Source organism: Ambystoma mexicanum, chromosome 3q (assembly GCF_040938575.1).
Source record: "Ambystoma mexicanum isolate Mex_15411 chromosome 3q, UKY_AmexF1_1, whole genome shotgun sequence".
NCBI classification, from domain to species: Eukaryota; Metazoa; Chordata; class Amphibia; order Caudata; family Ambystomatidae; genus Ambystoma; species Ambystoma mexicanum.
In genome coordinates, this window is record NC_090926.1 from 311,168,799 (window position 1) to 311,181,350 (window position 12,552).

General features: G+C 52.4%; 1 protein-coding gene across 1 annotated transcript in view; it reads right to left on the reverse strand.

Annotated features, from left to right (window-relative positions):
• Nucleotides 1–11,869, reverse strand: part of CACNB3 (calcium voltage-gated channel auxiliary subunit beta 3) — a 544,884-nt gene extending 533,015 nt beyond the window's left edge. Inside the window, exon 1 of the mRNA XM_069653855.1 lies at nucleotides 11,729–11,869. Within this exon, the coding sequence (XP_069509956.1) occupies nucleotides 11,729–11,767 (39 nt within the window). The 5' untranslated portion in view covers nucleotides 11,768–11,869. The remainder of the gene's footprint in view (nucleotides 1–11,728) is intronic.
• Between the last annotated feature and the right edge of the window lie 683 nt (nucleotides 11,870–12,552).

Genomic DNA, 12,552 nt, shown 5'->3' on the forward strand with positions numbered 1-12,552 from the left:
AATACATTCACCCACAGCACACACCTTCACCCACAGCACATACATTCACCAACAGCACATCCATTCACCAATAGCACATGCATTCACCAACAGCACATGCATTTACCAACAGCACATACATTCAGCAATAGCACATACATTCACCAACAGCACATACATTCACCAACAGCACATACATTCACCAATAGCACATACATTCACCCACAGCACATACGTTCACCCACAGCACATACATTCACCAATAGCACATGCATTCACCAATAGCACATACATTCAGCAATAGCACATACATTCACCAACAGCACATACATTATAGCACATACATTCACCAACAACACATACATTTACCAACAGCACATACATTCACCAATAGCAAATACATTCACCAACAGCACATACATTCACCAATAGCACATACATTCTCCAACAGCACATACATTCACCAACAGCACATACATTCACCAACAGCACATACATTCACCAATAGCACATACATTCTCCAACAGCACATACATTCACCAACAGCACATACATTCACCAACAGCACATCCATTCACACACAGCACATACATTCACCAATAGCACATCCATTCACAAACAGCACATCCATTCACAAACAGCACATACATTCACCAACAGCACATACATTCACCAATAGCACATACATTCACCAACAGCACATACATTCACCAATAGCACATACATTCACCAACAGCACATACATTCACCAACAGCACATACATTCACCAATAGCACATACATTCTCCAACAGCACATACATTCACCAACAGCACATACATTCACCAACAGCACATACATTCACCAATAGCACATACATTCTCCAACAGCACATACATTCACCAACAGCACATACATTCACCAACAGCACATCCATTCACACACAGCACATACATTCACCAATAGCACATACATTCACAAACAGCACATCCATTCACAAACAGCACATACATTCACCAAAAGCACATACATTCACCAATAGCACATACATTCACCAACAGCACATACATTCACCAATAGCACATACATTCACCAACAGCACATACATTCACCAACAGCACATACATTCACCAATAGCACATACATTCTCCAACAGCACATCCATTCACCAACAGCACATCCATTCACAAACAGCACATCCATTCACACAAAGCACATACATTCACGAATAGCACATACATTCACCAACAGAACATACATTCACCAACAGCACATCCATTCACACACAGCACATACATTCACCAATAGCAGATCCATTCACAAACAGCACATCCATTCACAAACAGCACATACATTCACCAACAGCTCATACATTCACCAATAGCACATACATTCACCAACAGCACATACATTCACCAATAGCACATACATTCACCAACAGCACATACATTCACCAACAGCACATACATTCACCAATAGCACATACATTCTCCAACAGCACATACATTCACCAACAGCACATCCATTCACAAACAGCACATCCATTCCCACAAAGCACATACATTCACGAATAGCACATACATTCACCAACAGCACATACATTCACCAACAGCACATCCATTCACACACAGCACATACATTCACCAATAGCACATCCATTCACAAACAGCACATCCATTCACAAACAGCACATACATTCACCAACAGCACATACATTCACCAATAGCACATACATTCACCAACAGCACATACATTCACCAATAGCACATACATTCACCAACAGCACATACATTCACCAACAGCACATACATTCACCAATAGCACATACATTCTCCAACAGCACATACATTCACCAACAGCACATCCATTCACAAACAGCACATCCATTCACACAAAGCACATACATTCACGAATAGCACATACATTCACCAACAGCACATACATTCACCAACAGCACATCCATTCACACACAGCACATACATTCACCAATAGCACATCCATTCACAAACAGCACATCCATTCACAAACAGCACATACATTCACCAACAGCACATACATTCACCAATAGCACATACATTCACCAACAGCACATACATTCACCAATAGCACATACATTCACCAACAGCACATACATTCACCAACAGCACATACATTCACCAATAGCACATACATTCTCCAACAGCACATACATTCACCAACAGCACATCCATTCACAAACAGCACATCCATTCACACAAAGCACATACATTCACGAATAGCACATACATTCACCAACAGCACATACATTCACCAACAGCACATCCATTCACACACAGCACATCCATTCACAAACAGCACATCCATTCACAAACAGCACATACATTCACCAACAGCACATACATTCACCAACAGCACATACATTCACCAACAGCACATACATTCACCAATAGCACATACATTCACCAACAGCACATACATTCACCAACAGCACATACATTCACCAATAGCACATACATTCTCCAACAGCACATACATTCACCAACAGCACATACATTCACCAACAGCACATCCATTCACACACAGCACATACATTCACCAATAGCACATCCATTCACAAACAGCACATCCATTCACAAACAGCACATACATTCACCAACAGCACATACATTCACCAATAGCACATACATTCACCAACAGCACATACATTCACCAACAGCACATACATTCACCAACAGCACATACATTCACCAATAGCACATCCATTCACAAACAGCACATCCATTCACAAACAGCACATACATTCACCAACAGCACATACATTCACCAATAGCACATACATTCACCAACAGCACATACATTCACCAATAGCACATACATTCACCAACAGCACATACATTCACCAACAGCACATACATTCACCAATAGCACATACATTCTCCAACAGCACATACATTCACCAACAGCACATCCATTCACAAACAGCACATCCATTCACACAAAGCACATACATTCACGAATAGCACATACATTCACCAACAGCACATCCATTCACCAACAGCACATCCATTCACACACAGCACATACATTCACCAACAGCACATACATTCACCAACAGCACATACATTCACCAACAGCACATACATTCACCAACAGCACATACATTCACCAATAGCACATACATTCACCAACAGCACATACATTCACCAACAGCACATACATTCACCAACAGCACATACATTCACCAACAGCACATACATTCACCAATAGCACATACATTCACCAACAGCACATACATTCACCAACAGCACATACATTCACCAACAGCACATACATTCACCAACAGCACATACATTCAAGAATAGCAGTCAACTCCGTAGAATTGACACTTTTTACAAAATGACCTCGACTTTCTTTAGGGCTACCGTGCCATTTAAATTGGATTTCCTGCATAGGCTAGGGTGCTGCGCTAGAAATACACCTGAAATTCCCCGCTCCTTGCAGCGAACGTAGGATAGCGCAGGGGCAACGTGCCGGTCTTGGTAGCAAGACCACGCATCGCAACAGAGGTTCGAGTCGCGGATCCACGCTTAGAAGCCCAACTCGGGTATGGTATTAGGCACGTTATATAAAAACAATAGAATAAAAATAAATCATATCACTTCACATTTTGCTGGGGTGGGAGGGGCTGGGAACCCTGCTGATTCCGTGTGTGTGAGGGGTCGGGGGTGTAGGAGAGGCGCCACATTTTGTTTCCTCGCCCAGGCGCTGCCAGAGCTAAGGTCGGCCCTAACCGCAGGCCCGGCTCCCTGTCACGAATCTTCCGCCGTTATCAAGGTGTCCGCAGAGGGCTTCCGGGGTGATACACAAAACATGATATGGTTATGGCAATGTATCACATTGTTAATGAATAATTACGAACTGTTGAGAAGCTGAAATGACTTTCTTATAATAAACACATGCCTGTCTAGCTCCACCCCTGCCCTCCCGTGCGTTCAGTGTCATTGTCCAAATGAACCCCTTGTTCTGATGCCCAGCAATGATTGTGTGATCCTGGATCTCGTGGCGCAGTTTAATAGTGGTGACCTACGATGGCTGCAAGTGAGGCTAAGCCTTGGCACGGCCGCAAGACCATAACACAACGGGGCGCCGGAGAGGGGGTGAGGAGCACCCCCGGAAGGGCTCGAGCTATCCCTGCCTTTACTGACACAGCTCGGGGAGGAGCCCCGGCAGCGCAGCGGCAGATTTCCCTTCTCGCGCCTTCCCGGTCGCCCTCGTGGTTCACTGCACGCGGTGAGGTCCGGGCAGAGGGGCTTATTATCCATTTAACCGAATGTATCGTCGGATTCGGAAAGAGCCCCGGAAAGTAACTCGGTGGGTCAGCACCTCCTCCTGCCTGGAGAACGTCTAGACCCCCCATACAGGCCAAAGGTTAATGCCTGCCCCCCTGCCCTCGCCCCCTTACACTCCAGAGGACAGTGCTTATTCCTGCCCTTGTCCCCTTACACTCCAGAGGACAGTGCCTATGCCCGCCCTTGTCCCCTTACACTCCAGAGGACAGTGCCTATGCCCGCCCTTGTCCCCTTACACACCAGAGGACAATCCCTATTCCCGCCCTTGTCCCCTTACACTCCAGAGGACAGTGCCTATGCCCGCCCTTGTCCCCTTACACTCCAGAGGACAGTGCCTATGCCCGCCCTTGTCCCCTTACACTCCAGTGGACAGTGCCTATGCCCGCCCTTGTCCCCTTACACTCCAGAGGACAGTGCTTATTCCTGCCCTTGTCCCCTTACACTCCAGAGGACAGTGCCTATGCCCGCCCTTGTCCCCCCCACTCCCCTCTCGCCTTACACACCAAAGGTCAAGGCCTGCCTCTTTAACCTGTATATTTCAGACCTCGGGGAAGTCTTGGAAGGTGGAGCATTTGGGACCCCGGTAATTGCAAAGGAGCGTTGCTCTTGGCTAGGTTATGCTGAAGACGGGCTGCTAATGGACAAAACGCCTGTAGGCCTACAGCGCCAATTGACGCAATTCGAAGAACATACCAGGCTAAATAAACTGCAGGTTAACCCTGCCAAATCCAATGGCGTGTATTTGAATGCAAAGATGATTAAACCAATACGTTGCAAATGGTTCCTGGGCAAGAGCCCACTGTCTGTCGTATACAAACAACATATTTGGGGTTCACATTAGTAAGATCTTTCCAAATAATTGAAAGAAAAACACTGAATGGGCCAAATGCAAACAACTGGGGGCTCGAATGCTCTTCCTTTCAAGGAAGTGTTGCAGGTTCTCGCTAGGACCATTGATCGTGTTTTATAATCAGAAAGCCATCCCTTCTATATTATATGGTTTGGAATCTTTGCCATTTTCGGGGACATTAGACCTAGAACCTTAATTTATTTATTAATTTTATTGTTGTTATTTTGGCTGTAAAAAAATTAATTGTTTCCAACCTTTCAACATTTGACTTTTTACATTTTACAAATTTTAAAACCAATAAAAATTAGCAAAAATTAAATGCTTTCTTACATGAATTAGATTTTTTACATTTGGTCATTTGTTAACATGTTAAGCATCAGCCATTCGAAAGTACATTTTGTATAGGTAGCTATCATTATGGTAGCATAACCATCTACACAATCATTCATGATCTTGATGATTGCAATTTATACAAGAGACACTGGCACGTTCCTTTTGCGGGATTAATCTGGCACAACGCTCTCTGTTGTAGCCCAACTGTGTGCCCGCAGTAGTTCTGCGGTACCAGCTGGGTTTGACCTCACTGTCTTATCGGGTTTCCTGGAAGCCGCTGGCATTACACAGGACACACGTTATTGGGCGGACTCCTACACCGGGCAGTCGGCCAGCATCTAGGGGATTTTAATATGAATTGTTTTATACATTTTAAAAAGAGAAATTATGGAATGTTATAATGTTACTCTGGAAACTTGACCTCTGACCCGGTATTGGTGACGAGGAAACTGTTTGTAATGGATTTGGAGTAGCACCTGGGATGCGAGAAAGAAATGTAACCTGAATTCTGACCTGTGCCTAGAAAACAAGAAAGGCGGAAATGTACGGAATTATTGAAACCAAAGTCCTGACCGTCGAGTTGGACCTTATTCACAGTCGCGAGATTGCTCCCATTCGAGGTGCTGCGCACATACTACACGGGCATGGCGCGTCTGTAATGGACACCCAGAAACATTAAAGCACTTGTCCACTTTTCCAAGCCAAAAGGCGGCCACTACTTGGTATGCGTATATATGATGTCCATTCCTTAAATTCCGGTCCTTTTAGGAGTTATAGTTTGAGAGGACAGCCCCACACCCTTATTAATTAGAGTGACGGCGCTTTTGAAGTTTATGAAATTGAGAGATGCATTTCAAACATGTTTGATGTTGTGGATTGTATCAATAACTATTAGTGTATTTGAAATATGAATTTTTTTGGTTTTAGTTCATGTATTTGACATTTATTTGTTCTCTATTGTATTGTTCTGAGTATAAGGTTTGTAATAAGCCCATATACAATAAAAAAGAATGCTTGAGAAATTCCTGCCTCTCTCTCATCCTTTCAAACAAGAAGTCAGTGCCTGCCCCTCTTCCCTCTCACGCTTACACACCAGAGGACAGCGCCCGCCCTCTTCCCTCTCACGCTTACACACCAGAGAACAATGCCTGCCCCTCTTCCCTCTCACGCTTACACACCAGAGGCCCGTGCGTGCCCCTCTTCCCTCTCACACGTTAGAGGACACTGCCCGCCCCTCTTCCCTCTCACGCTTACACACCAGAGAACAATGCCTGCCCCTCTTCCCTCTCACGCTTACACACCAGAGGCCCGTGCGTGCCCCTCTTCCCTCTCACACGTTAGAGGACACTGCCCGCCCCTCTTCCCTCTCACGCTTACACACCAGAGGACAGCGCCCGCCCCTCTTCCCTCTCACGCTTACACACCAGAGGACAGCGCCCGCCCCTCTTCCCTCTCACGCTTACACACCAGAGGACAGCGCCCGCCCTCTTCCCTCTCACGCTTACACACCAGAGAACAGTGCCTGCCCCCCTTTCCTGTCACGCTTACACACCAGAGGCCCGTGCGTGCCCCTCTTCCCTCTCACACGTTAGAGGACAGCGCCCGCCCCTCTTCCCTCTCACGCTTACACACCAGAGAACAGTGCCTGCCCCCCTTTCCTGTCACGCTTACACACCAGAGGCCCGTGCCTGCCCCTCTTCCCGCTCACGCTTACACACCAGAGAACAGTGCCTGCCCCTCTTCCCGCTCACGCTTACACACCAGAGGACAGCGCCTGCCCCTCTTCCCTCTCACGCTTACACACCAGAGGACAGCGCCCGCCCCTCTTCCCTCTCACACGTTAGAGGACACTGCCCGCCCCTCTTCCCTCTCACGCTTACACACCAGAGGACAGCGCCCGCCCCTCTTCCCTCTCACGCTTACACACCAGAGAACAGTACCTGCCCCCCTTTCCTGTCACGCTTACACACCAGAGGCTCGTGCCTGCCCCTTTTCCCTCTCACGCTTACACACCAGAGAACAGTGCCTGCCCCTCTTCCCTCTCACGCTTACACACCAGAGAACAGTGCCTGCCCCTCTTCCCGCTCACGCTTACACACCAGAGAACAGTACCTGCCCCCCTTTCCTGTCACGCTTACACACCAGAGAACAGCGCCTGCCCCTCTTCCCTCTCACGCTTACACACCAGAGAACAGTGCCTGCCGCTCTTCCCGCTCACGCTTACACACCAGAGAACAGTACCTGCCCCCTTTTCCTGTCACGTTTACACACCAGAGGCCCGTGCCTGCCCCACTCCCCTCTCACACGTCAGAGGACACTGCCTGCCCCTCTTCCCTCTTACGCTTACACACCAGAGAACAGTACCTGCCCCCACTCCCCTCTCACACGTCAGATGACACTGCCTGCCCCACTTCCCTCTCACGCTTACACACCAGAGGACATCGCCCACCCCACTGCCCTCTCAGACTTAGATACCAAAGAACAGTACCTGCCCCCCTTTTCCTGTCACACTTACACACCAGAGGCCCGTGTCTGCCCCACTCCCCACTCACACTTACACATCAGAGGACACTGCCTGCCCCTCTTCCCTCTCACGCTTACACACTAGAGCACACCACCTGCCCCCCTTCCCTCTCACGCTTACACACCAGAGGACATCGCCCGCCCCACTGCCCTGTCAGACTTAGACACCAGAGGACAGTGCCTGCCCGACTCCCCTCTCACGCTTACACACCAGAGGACAGTGCCTGCCCCTCTTCCCTCTCACGCTTACACACCAGAGGACATCGCCCGCCCCACTGCCCTCTCAGACTTAGACACCAGAGCACAGTGCCTACCCTACTCCCCTCTCATGCTTACACACCAGAGGACGGTGCCTGCCCCTCTTCCCTCTCACGCTTACACACCAGAGGACAGCGCCTGCCCCACTCCCCTCTCACGCTTAGACACCAGAGGACAGCGCCTACCCCACTGCCCTCTCAGACTTAGACACCAGAGGACAGTGCCTGCCCTACTCCCCTCTCATGCTTACACACCAGAGGACAGCGCCCGCCCCACTCCCCTCTCATGATTACACACCAGAGGTCAGCGCGCGCCCCACTCCCCTCTCACGCTTACACACCAGAGGACAGTGCCGGCCCCATTCCCCTTTCACGTGTACACACCAGAGGACAGCGCCCGCCCCACTCCCCTCTCATGATTACACACCAGAGGTCAGCGCGCGCCCCACTCCCCTCTCACGCTTACACACCAGAGGACAGTGCCGGCCCCATTCCCCTTTCACGCTTGCACACCAGAGGACAGCGGCTGCCCTACTGCCCTCTCTGGCTTAGACACCAGAGGACAGTGCCTGCCCCTCTGCCCTCTCACGCTTAGACACCAGAGGACGGCGCCCCCCACTCCCCTCTCATGCTTACACACCAGAGGACAGCGCCTGCCCCACTGCCCTCTCAGGTTTAGACACCAGAGGACAGTGCCTGCCCCACTGCCCTCTCAGGCTTAGAAACCAGAGGACAGCGCCTGCCCCACTCCCCTCTCACGCTCAGACACCAGAGGGCAGTGCCCGCCCCACTCCCCTCTAACGATTACACAGCAGAGGACAGCGCCTGCCCCACTCCCCTCAGAGGGCAGTGCCTGCCCCATTCCCCTTTCAAGTGTACACACCAGAGGACAGCGGCTGCCCTACTGCCCTCTCTGGCTTAGACACCAGAGGACAGTGCCTGCCCCTCTGCCCTCTCACGCTTAGACACGAAAGGACAGCGCCTGCCCCACTACCCTATCACGCTTAGACACCAGAGGACGGCGCCCCCCACTCCCCTCTCATGCTTACACACCAGAGGACAGCGCCTGTCCCACTGCCCTCTCACGCTTACACACCAGAGGACAGCACCCGCCCCACTGCCTTCTCACGCTTAGACACCAGAGTACAGTGCCTGCCCCACTCCCCTCTCACGCTTACACACCAGAGGACACTGCCTGCCCCACTGCCCTCTCCTCTCACGCTTACACACCAGAGGACAGAGCCCACCCCACTCCCCTCTCACGCTTACACAACAGAGGACAGTGCCTGCCCCACTGCCCTCTCCTCTCACGCGTAGGCACCAGAGGACAGTGCCTGCCCCACTGCCGTCTCACGCTTACACACCAGACAGTGCCTGCCCCACTGCCCTCTCCTCTCACGCGTAGACACCAGAGGACAGCGCCCGCCCCACTCCCCTCTCACACTTACACACCCACCAAGAAGACAGTGCCTGCCCTTATACTCAAGAAGACAGTGCCTGCCCACTGCCCTCTCACGCTTACACACCAGAGGACAGCACCTGCCCCACTGCCCTCTCACGCTTAGACACCAGAGGACAGTGCCTGCGCCACTGCCCTCTCACCCTTATACTCAAGAAGACAGTGCCTGCCCACTGCCCTCTCACGCTTACACACCAGAGGACAGCGCCTGCCCCACTGCCCTCTCACGCTTACACACCAGAGGACAGCGCCCGCCCCACTGCCCTCTCACGCTTAGACACCAGAGGACAGTGCCTGCCCCACTCCCCTCTCACGCTTACACACCAGAGGACAGCGCCTGCCCCACTGCCCTCTCCTCTCACGCGTAGACACCAGAGGACGGTGCCCGCCCCACTGCCCTCTCCTCTCACGCGTAGACACCAGAGGACAATGCCTGCCCCACTGCCGTCTCGCGCTTACACACCGGAGGACAGTGCCTGCCCCACTGCCCTCTCCTCTCACGCTTACACACCAGAGGACAGCGCCTGCCCCACTGCCCTCTCCTCTCACGCGTAGACACCAGAGGACGGTGCCCGCCCCACTGCCTCTCCTCTCACGCGTAGACACCAGAGGACAGTGCCTGTCCCACTGCCGTCTCACGCTTACACACCAGAGGACAGTGCCTGCCCCACTGCCCTCTCCTCTCATGTATAGACACCAGAGGACAGTGCCTGCCCCACTGCCGTCTCACGCTTACACACCGGAGGACAGTGCCTGCCCCACTGCCCTCTCCTCTCACGCTTACACACCAGAGGACAGCGCCTGCCCCACTGCCCTCTCACGCTTACACACCAGAGGACAGTGCCTGCCCCACTCCCCTCTAACGATTACACACCAGAGGACAGTGCCTGCCCCACTGCCCTCTCCTCTCACGCTTTCACGCCAGAGGACAGTGCCCGCCCCACTGCCCTCTCCTCTCACGCTTACACACCAGAGGACAGCGCCTGCCCCACTGCCCTCTCACGCTTACACACAGGAGGACAGTGCCCTCTCACGTGTAGACACCAGAGGACAGTGGCTGCCCCACTGCCGTCTCACGTTTAGACAAGAGAGGACAGTTCCTGCCCCACTCCCCTGTCCCCCTTACACACCAGAGGCCAAAACCTGCCTCTGCCCTCGCCTCCTTACACAGCAGAGGTCATTGCCAGAGAGGTGTGTCTATTGCATACCACCCTCCTGTGCAGCACGAGTTTCTGCTTCATCAGTGCCCCTGCCAACAACAGCCCCTCCTCCGCACTTTAAAAAAAACATCTAAAGTGCGCTTGGCTAATGGCGTGAACTCCAGGAGGAAATACACATGGGTCTCCCTCGTCTAACAGAGCCCCCACTGTCCATTAGAGCAACCCTACCCACGCAGTACACCCCCCGTCCCCCCTCAGACACTCGGCACAAGCACGTACATCCGAGCACTGAGCGCGCGACCACGCCAGGCGCGGCCAGGGGCGGAAAGCATGGAGCTCCGACAGTCCTCCCCACCCGCCATCGAAAACACCGCAATTAGGGGTACCATGCTAAAACGCCAGCGCCAAGAGGCCCCTGGCAAAGACGTTGCGCTTTACACCTGTCACGTAACACAAAAAAAGCATTGGAGTTGGTGAGCACCGTCGCTCGTTAACAAGGACCTGCCTGCTCACAAATGGAGCTGTGTGGTAACAAGTGGTATTACTTGGAAGCGGGATGAGCCCGACACGATGCGCTTAATAAGCCGTTCTTTGATTGGTATCGTTACCGTCACTGCCCTGTTTTAAAAAATAAAAAAAAAACTCCGAGGCTATTCCGACCCCAGGTCACCCCCGTGAGACCATGGACCGGCACCTATCTGTGCGGGAAGCAGCCGCCCTGTACACGGAGTTGAACCCACGCACGCCCAGCCCTAAAAGCCACCCGGCGCATGGCATGTGAAGGGACACCGTGTCCGCGAGAGGATGACAGCACACGCCAAGCAGGGCAAGGGCGCAGCCCGCCCCTCGCCGCCCGTTACCTCATTCAGCAGGAACACACTGGAGTTGGAAAGCGACATGCAAGTCCGCGGCGTCTCTGCAGGCGGCCAGCAGTGGAAGTGTGTGAAGCACGTCCTGCCAGCATCCTCCGCGCGCGCACACCAGCCACAGCAACTCACTGCTGAGCACACAGACCGACCGCACAGGCCCGGCCCACGGGAGGTCCGCGCGTCATCGCATCAGGACCGGCAGAGGCGAGCCCCCACCCACAGCGTGTCACCACGCGGACTCACCGCTGAGCACACATGCACCGCACGGGTGTGATGAGCATCCGGAAAAGGCCTGACTCAGGGAAGGAGACCCCGGGCCTAAGGCGTGCGACCACCTCACCGCTGAGCCCCCACAAGGTGTCACACTGCCTCGCCGTGAAGACTCCTAGGTGCTAGGCCACAACACGGATGCGCACACGCAGTAGTGTACATCCCAGGTCCAGCCTCTCGGTCCCTGGCTGCACAAGGGCAAGGTATTGGCCCTTAACAGCCCGGGTCTGAGGCCCCAAGGTATCTTACTGGCGCTCTGCGGAGCCCCAGCGGCGTCACACTACTTCACGACGGAGTACCAATACTGCCCATCCGAACCCTGGCCCTGAGGTCTGTGAGCGTCAGTAACATGTCTGAACCTGGACAAGGCCCAGCACAGGACATGGGTGAGCCCCCAAGGTGTCACCCCTCCGCACTGCTAAGGTAGCGCCCCAGCAGCCAAAGGGTCGCACTGCATTCATGGAAGGCCCATGGCTGCAGAACAAGCCTCGTCAGAGTGTCACACACAGTTCACGATCCCAGTCAACGGGTCCCCGGCATCACGA